Genomic DNA, 19689 nt, shown 5'->3' with positions numbered 1-19689 from the left:
TCGCACTCGTTTTTGATATATGACTTGAAAAAATTGGCCAATTTGTTTTCAAGTTTTTTTCCCAGCGTTTTGGAAAAATCACTAAAAACAAATAAAATTGTATTTCATTCTTCCTCTGAGCAATCATTTCATAGGTTAGAAAAGAGATTCTTATTTTATATTTGAGTAGTTCTGACCAACCCACAGCAGAATCTCCATGACAGTGCCTCTTTAAAACCATTGAATCAACTGTATTATACACGAATTTCTTGGTCTTCAGCTATGCTCGAAATACAATTCGTTAGTAACCAGCTTTCAAGTTACAGAGGTAAGCTTGCTGGTGACTAGCATTTGGCCGGTGTTTCGTTCATCTTTCTTAATCTATAATACGTTATTTCCCGTTAGCAACGGATTAAATCACCAGGTCCATAGCAATAACAATTTGAGTCATCATCGGTTACAAAATTTCTTATTCATATTTTAACAGTTTCTCCCATTGTTTGGCAAAAAATCAACATTAAAAGCAAGAAGCGAAAATTACAAACATTTCCAAACGAAAACAAAACCAAAACAAACTCTCAAGAGTTACACAATCAGAAGCTTTATTGCATTTATTTTATTAATTTGTTGTTGTGAACTTCATAGAACTCTGCTTATTACTAGGCGGCTGCCTTATAAATTGATCGGGTCACTACTTGTATCACTTTTTCTTACTCGTCGATGAAAGAATAATCTACACGTCAAGTATAACACTGAGTTATCGGCCGATTAGTAAGTTTAATCGCGTGAGCCAATTAACACGTTAAAATTTGACGGCCGATTTCTTTTTCTGTTGGTGTAGCAGTAAAAATCGGCCTGATTCAAAAAATCTCAGGCATGATTTTCGTCCACTCACTCATTTTCTTGGTCAAATTGGGCCACATTGGCGCAATAGACCATTCTCCAAAATGACGGCCAAAAATTCAAATAAGTTAAAATTAAAAACGTATACCAGCACTAGAAAGAGCACTTTTCCTTTAGTAACCCTGCCAAGTTTCAGCATGTCAGGTGTAATATCGGCCGAGAAAAATGAAAAATTTACAGACGTTTGTATGACTGGGGGTATGACGTAAACCCCAGTCATACAAACGTCTGTAAATTTGTCAAATTTCATCTACATTTCCTAAGCTGATATAACACCTAATATGCTGAAACTTCGCAAGGTTACTAAAGTAAATTAAAGGTGCTCTTTCCAGTGCTGGTATCAGTTTTTCATTCAGTTCAATTTTAACTCATTCAAATCTGTTTTCCGTCATTTTGGAGAAGGGTCTATTTAAAGGTACGTGTAAATAAGTCTTAATCCTCTTTCATATTGCTAGCAAGTTCGTGAACTGGTACGTTCAACAACGAAGGAGCTTTTTTGTCGATTAACACGTTGTCATCCATAAATGTAAACAAGTGACAAGCAACATGACTCTTTTCTACGAGCATTGTTGTTGAAATTTATCTAATTTTCAGACTAGGCATTGTAAACAAAGTAAACGAGAAGTGTCGGCATGCAAAGAGCCTGGCCTGGCAATAATGAAGTTCTCAAAAAAACACCAGTCTTTTCCACGAGCTGTGCTGATGAAATTTGCCCAATCTTCGAATTACGAATTTTTATTTTCATTGTTGCGGTAATCTTCTGTTTTTTAATGACATTTTAATGCATGGTCATCTCAGAGGATGCTTAAATTTAACACTGTACCTTGACTGAACAACGTGCAAACTTCAAACGCTGTTGTCTCTTCTACAGTAGAACGTCTTGTTTAAGCAGGCTATTTTTGCAATGTAAATTTTAAGAACCAGGCTCTTGGCTAGCCCAGAATGCCTACAATATAAAAAATTATTCACGTTTCCGATCACTTAACTTAATTTAGCTTAGTAAGCCACTGTTATTTTAATCTTCAAATCCTATTTGAGAGATGTTACGATTCTACAAGACGTGCATCTACTGCAAAAATTTACGGATCAGTTGTAGCTCTAATTCCCGAGCTTGGGTAACTGTTGGTGGATCCTGGGGGTTGGATGCTCTGAAAAACAAACAAAAATATACAACAGTCAGCATCTACAGAAATGTTACAATAACAAACAAAAACAGACAAACCACCCTCTGAGGATTTTTCACCTCCTTAAGAAAACAAACTCACATTTTCGTCCATTTTAAGTCAACAGGGGTGGGTTGCAAAAACTGGGTTGCGTAACTGCCAATGTCAGAGGTTAAACTTTTAAGTCCCAAATGGTAACCAGCATCATGTTTCTCCTTATAAATATCTTTACTTAATCAAACAAGACGTGACGAGAATAAAGTAGTAATACTAACAGCTGTCAAATTTTACCGCTATTTTAGGTGAGTCACTGCATTAGTGGGTCCTTACCTGGGAAACTCAAAAGTAATTGCAAAGAGGGAATAAAAATTATCACATACAAATCAGTAACGGGCTAAAAATCATGAGAAAATATACCTGAGATCAAGATGGTGAGCTCCACCCTTGACCAGAACTGCGACAAGTGTCGGGGACACATCTTCCAGAACCTAACAACACAAAACCGGGACAATCATTATTCGTCATCAAAATATCAACACTATCACCATGCTATGCACAAAAAAATACTGCAACTGTTTTCATTTAACATTTTACATAAGCTACGCCTACTTCTGCAAATTGCAAAAATACTTTGAAAACTTTGTACGGTAGGAGATGCAACCTAGATTCTTTTTCTCTCTTTGTCTGTGCTCTTCCCTCGACTCGATTGGCTCGTTCCTATTTGTTGTTTTATGATATTGATAGATACGAAAACCGTCAGCAAATTGTCAAAACATGATAATGATGTATTACTCAGTGAGTGAAACGGGCATAAATAAATCCGAGTATTCCATCTTATTAGGACTCGAACCTAAGACCTTCCGATTACTAGTTCGGATGCTCTTCCACTGAGCTACAGGAGACTCGTGGGAGCTAAGGCCATTAAACTCGGTTCATGGGACAAACATCCTGCATACTGCTAGGATTTGTCAAAACATGTTAAAAGAAAGAAAAAAAACGCCAGCCACTGGTAACGGTATGACGCTCAGCACTGTAACACAGCCTAAGGAATAAACATTTTTATAATATAGAAGGGGGAAGAGCTCCGGTATAAATGTGGCTAGGGTACTTGTTATCACCCCTTAGCCATGACATTCGCCAGCGATGTAAGCAAAATACAAAGGATCAAAACCATTCAAACGCTGAGAATGGAAGAGAAAACACAAGAATCAACATGTTTTGATGCTCATATTCTTCCATGGTTTAAACACCCTTGAACAAACTCGCTTTTACTTGCATTGCTTGCTTCGTTTGGCACTGTTGAAATCTAATGAACAATAAAGACCTATTAAGCTTGCTTTTTGAGGGGTGTGGGGTTGTTGACCTTTTTTTTAAAACCTTTTCTACGAAAAACACCATCCACAAATTGCTCCTTGCAATGGACTTGGATCCCATTCGGGGAGGGGAAGGGAGAAAACGTAACCAGGAGAAAGGGAAGTCCCTAGACGGTTTCTTGATCACCAAGGGCGTGTTTTTTGGTCTCCTCTGGAATGAGAATGGACCAAATGTAAATGACTAGAATTACTGATATAAAAAAGATTAACGAAAAAGGACCATTTTGAAAGAGGAATAAAAACTCGTCGATTCTGTTCAATTTCCGTCCCAAGGAACACAATGAATGGAATGGTATTTTAACGATTCTAGAATGAAAATAGGTAATTAAGAAAACACGTCAGAACGCGATTACAAGTAATTTCTCACTCGGACTCCAGAAGTATTCCCTAAGTGAGAAAAATTAATAACCTGAGAATATCAGGAGTATAATTGAAGGGCTTTAGCTTAAATTCACTGGATTTTTTTCCTTTTCCATTAATTCTATCTGGAAACGTAACCTCGATGTTTTATCGCTGCTTTGCTTTGCGAGCTTCGTTTTGTGATGAAAACGGAAATCTTGCCTATAATCATGTGTTTTTATTCCAAACGAACTGCAAAAAAGCAAAACAATCTCGAGGCAACGTTTCCTAATATAAAGGAACTGAAGGCCGCAAGCAAAAACTACAACAAATCTGAGCCAAAACAGCAAAAAGCGATCTAAAATTCGGTTAAGCCTCGAGCCCTTCAATTAAGACTCGTTATGCCACATGTAGAGAGGAGATGCCTACTGTTGAGTTCAACATACCCCTCCTGGTCTCCATGGATCTAGGTCACCATTGGAGAAAATAATATTGGAAGCTGAAGATATATCTGAAAGAAAGAATAAAAGTTCAAAACAATACAATGTCTTGGATCCTCTATTTACTTGAACATGACACCAACTGGTCGGGAATCGGAAAAATGATGTCCTTATTTGATCAACCATTGCTCTAGCGACTGGGCTTCATGGCCAGGGAGCAAGTCGCGAGAGGTCATGATTAGCTCGTAGTAATTGCTGCAACGTGAATGTGAAAGGTACAATGCAGCGAGACCACATTCTCTAGCAAAGCTCTAGTAGACCATACTCAATACCTTGGTGTTCTATTCCAAGTCAACTGTGGTGAAACCAAGAGCCATATCGGGGGTATCCAGGGATGCATTGGACAGACATACCACAGGATTTGAAAAAAGCAGGAAGGCAGTACTGAACGGTCTAATTACTTCCCATATAACATGAAGTATTCCCATTTCCCTCCCCTTCTGTGATACGTGTCTCCTGGGCCACGAGAAAGATTGACATGTGGGATAAGTAAGCAGCATTTGCTAGTATGAGGTGCATTGATGAGTTCTGTCAACGAAAATAGTGAATCTTGAGTAAAGGCTATTCAGCCCTTCTTCAACAATACAAACTTTGCACTTTAAAAGAGTTGTGATGTTATGTTTTAACACTATAACATAATAAATGGTAGTTTTTTGCAGTCAGTGACACTGACATACTCGGGAAAGAAAATTCGTCTTCTCCCAATAAAAGTTAAACGTTCTTGACCTTCTGGGTCCAGTAAAACAAAGCCCGATTAAGCTAATCCTGGATTAACGCGAAACTTTGGTTCGAGTTTAATTACTAATCAATAAAGATTCTTGCAAAAGATTTTTGGCCCTCAGTTTTGATTTAGACTTTTCTTTTCCTTGAGCTTGAAATTAGCCTTTAAAACCATTCTTAACGAGCGAGATGAAAACCTTGATCATTTTTAAATCGTAGATTAGCGTTAATCGCCTTTCGAACAACCCTGCCTTGGTAACTAATTTGGATTGTCTACGACTAAGCTATAGAGGAATTGTGGAAACCAGGCCTTTAAACTAGATCTATGTGACAAACATGCCACATACTGCTATGATCTGAATGGCCTAGCGGTCTTTTAATGCGCAGTGGTAGATAATATTGAACTTGTAATCGGAAGGTCATAGGTTTGCCGCAGGACTGTAAGAAGAATTCAGAGTACATGTATGTCTGTGGCACTGACTGAACAAAAACCTCTATCAAAACAAACCTTTTCCCCAGAATTGAATGGGAGTCCAGTCGGGTCGTTGAGTCACTCCCCATTTTTCCAAGCAGTAGTCTGCTCTCATTTTCGGAGTAAACGGCAGAACAGGAAACATGTCTGTCTTGTTATTGGAACCTGCAGGCAGTGCCAACTCAGTGCAAGCCTAAAAAAATGTCACAGAAGTTTGTCACACAAATTTGTTATGAAGCCTATTCCAGACACCAGATTGTGGGGCATACAGGAAGTCACCTAAAAGTCAACTGGGGAGAGTTTGGACAGCACCGTTTTCACTATCGTCGAGCCTGGAATGGGCTGGTTTGGCAAGGTTGTGTTTAAAACGTTTTGAAGTTGAGCTCCAAACTGAATGGGGTCTTGTAAGAGTCGGGGGCTTAACGGGGACATTGAGTTGGGCCAGAGACCTAAAATCAAACACGATATTGTCACAAATCCTTTCCGGCACACCAAAACAGTGTCGATGGACAAAAATTGGTGTGGGTGGTGCAAGTGATTTTTTGCACCAAAGGGGAACATAATTATTATCAGGCACATACAACAGAGAGACTGGCAATTAGCTGAAAAAGGCTAATTATTGAAAGAAAAATTCCAAGCCTTGGAAAACACTTTGGGCATAAACCTTTTCGTGAGGAGCCAATGATCATTTATGCTCCTTCAGATTTGTATGTGAAGAAAAAGATCCCACATTTTTTAAACAAAAAACAGTTCCTTTTTCACACCTGGTAGTCCCAGGCCTGGCTCTCTGGTCCCAGACCACACCCAGTGGGATCAGCGCAATCAATATACTCAGTAGCTGGGTCAAGGCATGGCAGTGTTCCATTGGTTCCATTGTATACCAGCTCTGTGGCACCAGCAAGACCCTCAAGCTTGGATGATGCACTGGCCATCATTTTACACACCACATCCACAGGATGCCCAGGCAAGGGTGCAAGAAAGTCGGTAGGATATGGATAGTCACCCATAGCAAGGGTGGTGAAGGCGTTACGAATCCAACTTAAAAAGTGCGGAATCTAAAAAAAAGGGTTTTACCATCATTTTGACAAAAGGTTAATAAGCCATTGTCGGAAAAATATTGAACTCTAATAGAATTAAAATACCTGTACCTGTCATCTAGCTGCTTCATAACCTACATATGGTACTGATATCAATAATTGATATCAGATAACATTTCATTTACAAGCTGTATACATTTCAACAGCCATACAGACATGGTTTTTCATTTTTGTGACACAGAACATATTAATCCTTATCAGTCACTTTTCAAAACTCAACTTGCAGGCTTACTGTATCATCAACAAAAAATATTTTTCTCAAATTGATTGATTTGATCTTCTAAATTCAAGGTGCGACTCAACAGAGAGCTTAAGCAACGGCGACGGCAATGCAAAAATGTCATTTACTTGAAAATATTACTTCATTTTATTTGTGCTACTTCGCAATTATTTCAATAACTGACTAATACATGTTATATTGCAAGAGCTGGCGTAGTGGTCAAAATATAATTTAAGGTTACCTTATACCTTCAGAGGTGTCTTCAGATGTGTCTCGCGTCCAAGCGATGTAGCGCGTCCGGTTTAAACTGTAGATACCTACACCCTTATAACAAATTGAAGCTTATAAAGCTGGCTATCAAACTAAACCAAGAATTTTGAAATACAATGAATTGCCGAATTTTTAGCGCTGTTTTCTCTAATCAATTTTTTTACTTGGAGGAGCCACTTCAAAGCGCTAAAAGTCAAAGGGAATTTGTTCGTTTGCCTTCAAATTTGGACAGTTGCTAGTTTAACATATAAACAACAAAACCGTGTCTGCGAATTTTTTCTTTCGAAATAGTTTTTCTCTGAGAGCCATTTTTGTACGATCACTCCACATTTTTTTCATCCTATTTCAAAAATGCTCAATAACTTTTCATTGCGATTGAATATGGCAAAACGCAGACACGTTTTTTAGCGCTTTGGGTCAGGAAACTGAGAAGCAAATTAAATTAGCGAAAAACAAAATTCGCTTTGACTTGTAGCTTTAAAAAGGTGATTCAGACGCTCGCATTTAGAGGTCGTGAAAAATTCGACAATTCATTTTATTCCAAAATTCTTGGTATAGTTTGATAGCCACGTCTATAAGCTTTAAGGTTACCGGATACCTTCGAGAGTCGTTTTATTGCCAAAAAAAATTTTGAGGCCAAATTAAACATTTCTAGTCTCGCTTCATTTTCAAAAAAATATATATTACAAATCTTGAGGCGTGCGCGAATTATCAACAAGAAAGCTTTTTCAAATGAAATTCCATCACCCGCCAATTAAACTTTGTCAGCGTCTGGGCTTCCCGTGATGTTTCTCGCGGTAAAACATCCGGAGACGTTCATTTCATGTCGCCTCTCTTCCTTTTGTTTACGTTTGCAACTTGTGATTTATTCACACCAAGTTTTCGCTTGTGTTCGTTTTGCGAATCGTGTATGGCGAAAGATAAGAAAGAAAAGAGTCCGTGATTGAAAACTAAGACGAAAACTGGTCCTAAGAAAAAGAAGAAGAAAGTTTCCGATGAAGGATGGCGAAAAACTCTTGCCGAAACGGCATAAGCGCGTAGCGCATAAGCCCAGGTACAATAATCGATATATCGAGTTCTTTGAGGCCCTTTCCCTCCCCACATATTGCGCTCAACGCTGGCCTCCAGGTTGCGGGTGAAAATATCTCCATCAAACCTGCAAAGCAGAAAAACTCGGATATTGAGCTGCAAGCTTGCGACGGCAATTTATTCGCATGGACAATGGAATATATAAATAGTCCTTCAACGTACCCCAGTGGCCGCATTTCTGCCTGCAGCTGTTCTTTCGGATCGATGGGGCTCACTGTCGAGGCCACTGCAGTTTTCCTTTTCTTCGAAGAATTTTTTCTGCCCGGCATTTCGCGAGGAAATCCGAGAAATTCTGACTGTAATAGAACTGCAGTCACGCACTCAATTTTTCTGGCGCGACACCAGTAATCTCAGGGGACTCAGCAGTAGATCTCTTGTAATTCTATTGGCTTTCGATGTCGGCGGCATCCACAGTGTTGAAATATGGCGCAGCAAGGGCGTGAAATGTTTGTAAACCTTTAGCCTGCGAGCAAGCTCTCTTGGGGGTGGGGGGCGGGAGGGAGAAAGAGGAGAGAGCTTGCAACGATGTCTCAGGAATTTGAATGCCGCCCCCAATACTCCCGCGGCTCCCTGCTGTCCTAGCTGTCAGAATTTGGCCAATAAGCGCTAACCGAAAACAATAGCAAACGTAAACAAACATGTGAAAGGTACAATATACACTTCGAAAAACGGGAATCCTTGCTGACAAAAACTGTAGTTTCTCTGATCGAGTATGCCTACCGAGTGCCACAAAAATCAGAAAATTTAGTGAAGGATTTTACTTAATTGTGAGCACACTAAAAGCCGATTGACCAAAAGGTCGAGGTCACAAATCAAATGTCGTCCCAAGGGTCAAGCGAATCTTGCCGACTGCAGTGTCAACGCCACAAAACTACTGGACATAAAAAATGTCGAAAACTTGACACGGTCCGGCCAGGGAAAAAAGAAGCAGTGCAAGGAAATCGGAAGGATCTCAATTTTGCAGCCGGGTTACCGAGAACGAGGACGCAATTCTCAATATCGACAATGTGGTTTCATTGGAACACTCAACTCATGTGAAATTGGTGATGTTATGAACGAATAGCAAAGCCGCAGACGTGAGAGTGCCAGATCAAAAGGAAATCGTTGCGCTTCTAAAGAACGTTGCCCTAAAAAACTGGCAGTTCGCTGCTAACGCCGTACCGAAGCACTCGGAATTGAGTCAATATATTCAGAAAGCTTTAATTTGTGGCGTAAGCTGAAAGATATTCATATTTTTTTCAGCTGAGCCAAACACCAAACAAAAGCTTAAATTTGGCCTCAAACTTGTCCCAAATCTCGTAGGTAAAACTGCAAGAACATCGCGACTTTGAATTAAAGCATTAGCAGCTTGACTTTGCTCGGGTTTTAATTCCAGAGAAAACCTAAGTTATTTAGAGAAATTCTCGTAACCTTCACAAATAGAAACTCCGCCACCATTTTTGTGTTGTCAACACGACGCACGCGAAGAGCAATGACGTAAGCACCAAATTCAATATCCACCAATCAGCATTTTGCGTTGAAAAATTCAACGCAGAAATGAAAATTCCTGAGACATCGTTGCAAGCTCTCTCCTCTTTCTCCCTCCCGCCCCCCACCCCCAAGAGAGCTTGCTCGCAGGCTAGTAAACCTTTAGAAGCGAAAAAGCCTACTTCGTTTTTACGCGAGTGCGCTTCCTTTAAAGCAATTTATACGATACAAGGATTTGACGGATTGCCTTGAAATTTGGCCCGAAGATTCCCAAGACACCGAGCAAAAAAGCTGTGTGAGAGATTTCCGTTTTGTAAAATTGATCTCCCGCAATGGCCTTCGTCGTAAAACGTATCGGTGAATTTTTGATCGTCAAAATTGACAGTAAAATTGCGAAGCAACCAATAGGAATATCGAAAAAGCCTCACACAGTTTTGAAGATTAATGCCTTGTGATTGATATGATGCAGTAGTTTTGATTCTGCGGTCGAATTCCATACCCGATAAATTCGCTCAAAGAGACATCGGTCGTTTTGGGCTTTTGGGACGCACTCTCCTTACGGCTAGAAAAAATCAAAGCGAAATAATTTTTACCGGATAGTACATTTTATTAGCTTTGTACTGATATATAGTTTATGGTTGTTGCATTTAAGACAGCGCGCAAATATTTTTTTTCGCGAAGGACACATGCGAAGGTATCCGGTAACCTTAATTTGATATAGAGGTTTAGGTATCTACAGTTTCAACTGGACGCGCTACATCGCTTGGACGCGAGACAACTCTGAAGGTATAAGGTAACCTTAAGTGGAAATTGACCTTGAAATCAAAATTGCTCAAAATTGGCCACAATTTGGGAAATAGACTCTATCAGACATTAAAGTAAAGTCCTACATTTTGTTTTATTGAAATATTTCTATAATCTTGACATCTTAATGGAATTAGTGGAGTTGTAGCTTATAGGTTACTTCTTGAAATTTCAACCTTAAGATCAAAAAATAATTATGCAGGAGCTGTGATTCTTACACAATAATAAAATTTCATACAATACTAGAATTAACTTATTTTAAGGTGGCCGAACACAGTTATCCAGTACACAAGTGTTAGTAAACGTTATTTGAAAACTACGTACTTCTGAGTACCCGAAATTACTATGGTGCAAGATTAACTAAGAAGGAATAAATTTTGATACTTCTTGTTGAGCAAGGTGCCGTTGCCATGGCAACACAGCAAGCTTTTAACTGTCCACAAATAATGGTTTTTCTTAATTTTTAGAAAATGCACTCGTTAGATTTTTTCCATTTTTTGTATCCAGAAAAACTCACAAAATACTGACATAGTGGCGCTGCTTCCACGTAATTTTAACAGACAGATCTCCTGTAAATGTTGGTTTTGCACTTTAATGTTTTTTGAAGATACCCTCCGTTAGATTTTGTTTTTGGTTAGTAGGCAAGTTACGCTTTTAGAAAACTACTGTTTTGTCAAATTTCACGAAATTCTAACGAGCGGTTCCTTAGAAAACAGTTCATTTCCATTAAAACAACCAGTCACAATTTTTCGCTCAAATGCGCATGCGTGGCTTTTAATTAGGTTTTCTCAGCAAAGATGAAAAGCGTACAAAAAGGCTTAGCTCATTGTGAACTCACTTTCTTTGTTCGGCGATAAATGAAGAAGGATTCACAAACCAGAAACTAAGTTATTTTAAGAGCAAAAATTACCTTTGTGATCCATTTGGTATAAAATCGAGGGATCGATAGTAATTTGCTTACCACAACCCTCGCGCGCGCTTAATAGCATCACCTAACAGAATGTGTAAAGCGCGCGCAAACTGTGTTCGGCCACCTTAAAACCAAATTTCTCCCTTAATAGCATGTAGTTTTTTTTACCACATTTAATAATTTATACATCAGGCTGCCAATAAATATTATAATTAATAATATTTTCATTGAAGTAGTGTGTGTAAAAGGCCCTATTAGTGACTCTTGATTTCATGTTAAATTCTCCCCTTTTTGACATAGGAAACACAAGGTAATTTCAAAGGAGAATCTGGTAGTTTATGAGAATTCACTTAGCTAGCTACTTTCTAGACACCTCTTCAATTACCTCTGCAACTGATTCAAGTGGCTTGCAAAGCTTAAAGGTCCTTGAGATCTCTGCTAGTCCTGTAAATAAGAATCATAAGAATGCATTGAAGCTATACACTGATATATAAATGGAATCACAGTTTTTTAGTTTACAGTGTTGCAGGTGTCAATTCCCATATACAGGAAAAATCTGCCAATCAAAAGGGGATGATTTAGAGAATCTTTGCTGTTTTCACTGGCTTGCAAGCTAAAGGTGGCAAGCATGAGATGCAAAGAGGTTTTCAATACCTCAGTTTGTTGCACCATCTAGGAACGAAGTTCAGAGAAAATCTGATAAGCTTCCTTTAGCTTATCCTCTATGTACCTCTCACACATTTATTAAGTTAAATGTTTAAGACATGAGCAGCAGTGTTTTATCGGGATTTTAAAAACCACGAGGCGTAGCCGAGTGGTTTTAGACCTCATAAAACATGTGTTGCAAGTTTTTGAACGGCTTCAAAAACATTCCTGGAAAAGCGTGTGTCAAGAGAGTTCATAACAATGATGCTTTTGTGAGCATTGGAAATTAGCATACGAGAAAAACATTAAACACCGCATACTAATAAGGAGGATTTATCCGGTTTTAAAACCACTGCACATGATGTTTTATCGACCATTTGATAGGTCAATGTGCTTATGAATTATTAATGAGTTTTTGAAGTCATTGTAAGAAATGGTCTTCATAATTATTACGTATAAATTATTTGTTTGTAGTGGATCAATTTATGATAAACAGTTCCTTTAAATTTGCTCATGTATTCATGTACACACACCTTTGGGCCCTTGATTCTTTAGCATCTCAATCATTTCAAAAGCAGTGACAACATAACCAGGGCAGCTGGGATCAGCATTATAAAAGTCCTGGAAAGTACAACGTAATAATTATAAGAAAGAAATACTTAAAATTAAATAGTAATACAGTAAACTCTCGCATTGTGGACAACTCACTATTACGGACACCCTGATAATACGGACAGCAGCATAAATTCCCGCTATTATGGACTCTCGCTATTGGACACTACATGTAACTAGTGGCTCCGAGGGTCTCCGCAATAAAAGGAGTTGACTGTATTTAAGAAACAAATGGAAAGACAGGAAGCACATTTTTGAAACTTTTATGTTAACAAGGTGGTTATAGGAAAGCATAGACCCCAAGTGACCTGCGCCGGGTGGGTCTGGCCCGCATTTGAACGTTTAAACCCGCTGACCCACCGCAACTGAGTAAAAACCCACATTTGTGTTCAAGCTCTGAATTTTTGATAAAATCAGCCAATTCCTAAAAGAATCTTAATTTTCATGCCATGAATCCTACAAATAACAAATAAATGGCTCGTAAAACATGTTGAAAAACTACACAAATTGCATGAAATGGCCATTTTAGAGACCCTAATTTTCAAAAATATCTGGGGGGGCATGTCAAGTCGCTTTGTTTTGGATGTCCCAGGATGGTAGATTTTGTGCCATGTGACCGTAAGCTGCAAAGGGTCCATTATTACATGTATTTAATAATCCACTATTATTTATAATAATGATAAGGATGAGATGTTTCTGCAGTTGATTATTTTTTCAAGAAAAGTGTTAAAACCATGTCATAATTAAATGACTCATATATTTCAGGGTTATATCACCTTTGTTACTGCAGAAAAGAAGAATTCTCTCTCAGTACCCTGAAAGGTAACCATGTAAATTGGCGCACTTGCTGCCAAAGCTGCATCAATCACATTTGGATACTTAAATCTCATGTAGGCACTGAGCATTCCACCATAACTGAAATTATTAAACGGATTAACATATATTTAGTTAATTTAAGTGCATCTGAAGAAAAACATTTAATGAACCTTTTTTGAATTTCTTCTCTCATTCCAGAAATATTTAAGTAAAACTGATAGCATCACAAATCATCTCACTGTAAAGATAAAATCATATCAAAATCTATCTTGGGAAATATTGGAGTGATGCTGAACTCAAACTTGGCACCAGTAATGTACATCAGGTAAGAAACAAAATGACACCCATTTGATGTTACCATGGCATTACTCTTGCCACTAGTCCCTTTCTGCTATATCTCCATTTTTGACCAGATAAGGAGAGGCAGACAGTCTTACTTGAAATGCAAAAAGTGCCCATGTTGCCCTACATTTTCTCACCAGCTCATTGGAAGTAAACAATGTCTGATTAACACAAAAAGTGAGAATGTCAATCGAGCATGAAACAGACCGAAAAACAAAGCGGGCATCGTTTTGTGTCTTACCTGAGCTATATATTACGTAATTAAAGTTATGCAATAAAAAATGGTAATTTCTTCCAGTAAGATTCAAATGAGGCCCTTAGTGATCTGACGTATGGTATTATATTTAGAAATTAGTGTAGCAAATATAATGAATAGTTGGGCTTGGTGCAATTTAAGTAAATGAAATTGTGGCAATGATTGTCAGTTGGTTGGGGAAGAGGTACACTCAGAGCACTTTCATGCCGTCAATAAAATGTTCTGGCCTTTCTCTGATGTAACCACATGTAGACCTTGACTGAGTATTGAGACAATGACTAGTGACAGTGCACTTAACAACTCTGCAGAGAACAGCTTTGTAAATAATAATAATAATAATAATAATAATAATAATAATAATAATAATAATAATAATAAAATAATAATAATAATAATAATAATAATAATAATAATAATAATAATCATACTCTTAGAGCGACAGACTGGTCTAACATCAAAATCTTTTTGTGCTTGGCCTCATAAAGTGCTAACCTTCCGCCAAAAGCGACGACTTTGGTCTTTGTTGCTTCAAACTGAATCTTGAGTTCTGTTACCAAAACAGCAAAGTCTGCCAAGGCATGCTCTACGGTAAGGTAACCAACGTTGTTATGTTCAAATGACTCTGAACCAAAGGGCATAGAATCTCCATAATAACGCTGCAAATAAATAAATAAATAAATAAATGAATAAATAAGCAAATTAATAATTAAAACAAAAATATGTAAAATAGCAAGTACTATCTAGTGACTTTATTTGTAAAAAAATAGTATGTCATTTTAATTTGTTTTAGCAATACATACAAAGTCATCTACTACATACTTTAAACACTGAATTTAAAACAAAAACAAAAAAATAAAATTGCGGGCACAAAACTATAAGCTTATATTATTTAAAAAAACATCTTGATGTTAAAGATTGCTGACTAATTAACCTTCCCTCAAATGTTGAGGTTTAATTTTTTTGCTTAAAATTTTTCAAAACCATGTTATTGATTTTTGTTTTCCTTTGTGCAAAAAAAAAATCGATGAAACACAGCAGCTCGATCTAGTACTCTAAGTGTAAATCTCAAAACACCATCTTGGTAATAAGCTTAAGATCGGGGCCCAGTTGTTCTAAAGCCGATTAACACTAATCCACGATTTTAAAAAAGTTAACCAAGGTTTTCAGCTCGCTCGTTAAAAACCCAATTTTAAGCCGATGGTAAAGAAAAGTCAAAGTCAAAACTGAGGGACAGAAATATTTTTGAAAAATATTTTATTATTGTTTAGTAGTTTAACTCAAATCAAAATTCTTCTTAAAATTATCCAGGATTAGCTTAATGGGGCTTTGAACAACTGGGCCCAGGTTTTTTTCTTATATTACATAAGCCAGCCCTATAACATTTTTTGCACTTTAATTTAGTTGGCTGTTTGAAGCTGTTAGGTTGTATACACCTTAACTGGGTTAAATAAAAAATACTTTCTGCTAGAAGTAAGCAGTCAGTTTTTACTGTGGCCCAAAAATTAAAAATTAATTATAGATAGGGCTTCTGATATTATGCGATGTTGCGATTTCGCATACTTGACCTAAAATCGCAACAAATCGCATAATTCATGAAAAATTGCAGAATTTGTACAAAATCGCACAATTTAAGAAAAAAAGAGCAAAAATCTTGCTTAATGTTAAGTTCTCCGATAATTTGAATGTTATCTCAAGGAGTTTTTTCTTTCAAAAGGTGTCAAAAATCACCTGGAAGCATTCCTTCCTTGGAATTGAACAAGCGAACCAACAGACGTTGGGGACCTGGTGCTGGTTTTCAATATTAAGCGAGTGATCGTTGGCACGGAATAAACAATCCTTTTATGTAAATACACCAATCACTGCAATCATTGATATATTTTCAAGATGTCATTTGATCCCTTCATACTTGCGATGTAGGTATTGGTGTGAAAAGTGCTCGAAAGTCGCTTCCAATATGTACTAGCTATTTTGTTTTAACTGAAACAGACATCCTCATTATGGATAAGTTTGATGTTAAAATGCCGAGCGCTTCTTCGCAGGAGAAAAAAAGATCGCACCTTCCTGTAAATATTTCGGCGAAAGCAGTAGTGAAAGACAGGGAAAGAAAGTACCCCAAAGGAATTTTTCATGTTGACAATGGTCTGTTGTTTTACTCTTTGTGCAACATAGTGGTTGATCATCTTCGAAAGTTTGTGACCTTCAAGCTTGAAGCCTAGTCACACGTACAAGCAGAGCGCGGAAAAAAATGCAGATGGGAAGCAACAAATGCTGACTTGACCAAATTAGCAATATCTGATTTTCAATGATTTGAAATGAGGCAACAAATGATTTATTTCAGCTGTTTCTTCATTTATCTGTGCTCTAATTGCTTCTTGAACAGCAAAAAAATGGATTATGCTCCTCTTAGACCTAATAAAACAAGGATAAATTAGCTAAAATGAAATCGCATAATTTGCCGCATAGTAGACCTTTCTTGCCACATAATGAGACTTAAAAGTGCCGCATAATTTCCAAATTTTTTTCGCACCCTATCAGAAGCCCAGTTAAATAGAGAATACAAAAAGAATGCAATTTTTGGTAAAATAATAAATATAAATGTTAATCTTGAATTAATAAATAACTAAAAATAAAAATTGTATGCACATGCATATATAAATAGTTATAATAAATTATTTAGTTTACAACACAAATCATTTTAAGTACGCAGCTCTGTTGTCAACACAAACTCATTTTAAATGAAATTTCATCCAATTTCTAGATCATCGACTGTAAAGAAGCCAAGGTATTGGGATGTTATACCTCAAACTTTAATCGCTGGAATTAATTGCTGGTACAGTATAATTGCATGTGTAACTAAACACTGTACTATTTAAAACACAACACAAATGTGACCAATAATAAACAACTATAACTAACATGTTCACCAAATATGACCAGGGCATTAAACTGTTCAGCTGCCTCAAACATAAAGCCAGTGTTGTCCCAGAAGCCAGTGATTGGACCTTCATTACCAGTGTAAAAGAAGATGGGTCCCTCTTTATCCCAGTACTGATCTGCAAAGATATCTTTGATAGTTATGATAATAGTAAATGGCCATGACACATGTTTGAAACATTGCAGTTATCAAATGAATACACCTGTAACTGACAAAGCTGTGGACTTAACACAAGTGTGCTTTATTGGGGCTTATCAAGACCTTCTTCACCTATACTTTGCTTATAACCAATAAAGGACATACTCAGGACAAAGATTTGGTGTACATAATAAGAGATAGAGCCATGAATTTTATCTGTAGCAATAATGGAGCTACAAATTGTGCAGTTCCAGGAAAAAATCCATACCCACCCCATGGTAGGTCATCCAAAATTCCTACGGGGGAGGGGGGTCTTTGAAGCCAAAAATTTAGAAGCAAAGTATGAAGCTAAACTGGAATTTTCTGGGCAGAGGGGGGGGGGGGGGTGCAAAACAAAAAACCTTCCATAGGGGGAGTATGGATATTTTTTCGGAACCGCACAATGTATTTTCAGTCAGTAAATAAATATGACACCAGTGTCCTAGACTTTGTGACTAGAAAATTTGAAATGTTTAGCCTTATTTTTTTTTTTTTTTTGGTACTGTGTAATGTGGCCATCCCCCCCCCCCCCCCATGGGGGGAGTATGGATATTTTCTGGAACTGTACAATGTATTTTCAGTCAGTAAATAAATATGAAACCAGTGTCCTCGAGTTTCTCACTAGAAAATTTGAAATGTTTAGCGTTGTTTTTGGTACTGTGATTGTTGGCCGGGGAAGTCATATTCTCCATATTTGAAGGCGTGTGAGGTTGACAACCCTGTAATAGTTATTATTTAAGCAGGTAGATATATGTGGGTCTGTGTTTAACAGCTGTGGAAACATGAACAGTAAACAAGAAACGGTAAAAAAAAGGCAGTAAACTCCCAGAGGAGAAATTAAAGTCTTATTGTTCAGGTCCACCAACATGGCTGCCATGACGTCAATGTAGGGCTGTGCGGATCCCGGAAATCTTGCCGTATGTTCTTTATGCAAAAGCAGCAGTCGTGCAGACTATGGATTTATATATAACGCAGTTAATTAAAAGAGGCAGTTGTGCAGAATTTGGCGTTCTTCGGAACTGCAGGCTTTTTTTCATCAACCACTTACCTGTGTATAGGTAACGCTGTTTAAACGTCAGATCTTGCACGAAATTAAAATGGTCAAGTTTCTGCACAAAATATCCCGTCTTGTACGGAACGATAGCACCAGCGAAGGAAAAGAAAGCGCCCACACACAGCCAAAAACATAACCAAGTCATTTTCGTGCTTCAACTGAGCGCAGTCCTGTGAGACACGTGACTGTCAACTGATTTTGATAAAGCTGTCACGGCTAGGTGATGCGAACGTAGAGTTGCGTGACGGCGAATCTTGCCTGGGCGCGCGAGCGCTGAATAATAAATTTAGTTCGCGTATTTGAAGGAGGCTGAGGGGGAGAGGGAGGGGGGGGGGGGAAGGAAATACGAGCGAAAAAACATTTTTCCTCCTCTCCCCCTCCCCCCTCCTTAATTTCTCAGCCAGCCGTCCTCACTTTTGACTCGCTCCAGCTCTCTCGCGCTTCCTCGCCCAAGATGACAGCAACGAAGGATTATTCAGCGCTCCCGCGCGCTCCAAAAATACGCCTGCATTGCAGGCTACCTTATCCCAGGATCCTCGCGAAATTCAAACTGGCTTACGATCGTCCTTACGATTATGTTGAGGCCCATAATGATCTAAATGACTAACAATTAACAGAATGGACAATTTAGCATATTCTTGCTCCTAAGAGTAAATGTTCTTCATTAGAGAAGTAATTTGTTGCCACTGTGCTACACAGATTAACCTAAAACCAGGAATCCGGAGTAAAAAAACAAAAATGAAAATTCGTCGATGTGAAAATTTCAACAAAGGTTAAAGTCACTTGGGAAATAGTTTTTATAGCTCTTGAAAAATTAACATATCAGTCAGGAGCCCAGTGACATTTTCAAAAGTTTGCCTAAGATTTCAATTGCTGCAGTTAAGCCTATGGTGTTAGTATTCCGAGGCAGTCCTTTTAAAGCGTAAAACTTTAAAACACACCAGAACGACACCTATCGATGATAATAAAATCAAATACACAGAATCAGTAAATCAGGATATACTTTCTTTTCTTTCTATTTTTCTTTTTCTGTGTAACTTGCCATATGCCGCAGGCCCGTAGTGGGGGGGAGGGGCAGGGGGGGGGCTTGAGGCCTTCCAGAATTTTTGGAAGTTAAAAGGCAATGTGCCCAAAAATATATAATTAAAACAAATAAATGTTGCATTCTGACGCTGCAAGTGCCTTTTCACTACCTGTCAGTTTTCTTCGCTAACAGGCACTCCTATCTTGTGAATCGGAAATAAGAATCAAAATGGATTGAAATCAACCAATCTGAAGCCGTGAAAGCTGTCGAAATAAACTACTTGTTTTCTAAGACATCCGCTCACTTTAAGCAATACAAATGTCCCTAGTTTATAACAATTTAGTGTTCCCGCGTTGTCACACAAAAAAGCCACACAAATAAATCCTCAAGACCAGAGAAAAAAAATTATCCTGCAGTCGGATTCTTACTGCCCGATTCGAAATTTAAAAAGAGAAAGAAAAATTTGTCGTCGTTTGTCTACGTCCTCCTTCAAAGGTGAAATTAGGCCGGAAACTTCACGTA

General features: G+C 37.9%; 1 protein-coding gene across 1 annotated transcript; it reads right to left on the bottom strand.

Moving 5' to 3' along the window:
• Positions 1-577: 577 nt before the first annotated feature.
• Positions 578-18315, bottom strand: LOC146466267 (dipeptidyl peptidase 2-like). Its single transcript, XM_085127567.1, has 11 exons — positions 18138-18315; positions 16894-17030; positions 14470-14633; positions 13340-13478; positions 12485-12572; positions 11692-11750; positions 6214-6504; positions 5486-5642; positions 4204-4268; positions 2463-2533; positions 578-2030 (listed from the first exon to the last, which is right to left on the bottom strand). The coding sequence occupies exons 1-11, from the start codon at positions 18286-18288 to the stop codon at positions 1949-1951; spliced, it is 1404 nt and encodes a 467-aa protein (XP_084983693.1). The 5' UTR covers positions 18289-18315; the 3' UTR covers positions 578-1948.
• Positions 18316-19689: the final 1374 nt, after the last annotated feature.

This window comes from Pavona decussata, unplaced genomic scaffold (genome assembly GCF_977016875.1).
Source record: "Pavona decussata unplaced genomic scaffold, jaPavDecu1.1 SCAFFOLD_149, whole genome shotgun sequence".
In the NCBI taxonomy this organism is placed as follows: Eukaryota; Metazoa; Cnidaria; class Anthozoa; order Scleractinia; family Agariciidae; genus Pavona; species Pavona decussata.
Note: the sequence above shows the minus strand (reverse complement) of the source record. Positions and strands in the feature narration are given on the sequence as shown.

Bases quoted from the DNA above. Each gene is read 5' to 3' on its own strand.
- LOC146466267 (XM_085127567.1), bottom strand. From the start codon at position 18,288: ATGACTTGGTTATGTTTTTGGCTGTGTGTGGGCGCTTTCTTTTCCTTC. The intron at 14,634-16,893 runs GTTAGTTATAGT...ATTTATTTGCAG, and splicing joins TGGTCATATTTGGTGAACAT to CGTTATTATGGAGATTCTAT. The intron at 2,534-4,203 runs GTATGTTGAACT...TTGTGTTGTTAG, and splicing joins ATCCATGGAGACCAGGAGGG to GTTCTGGAAGATGTGTCCCC.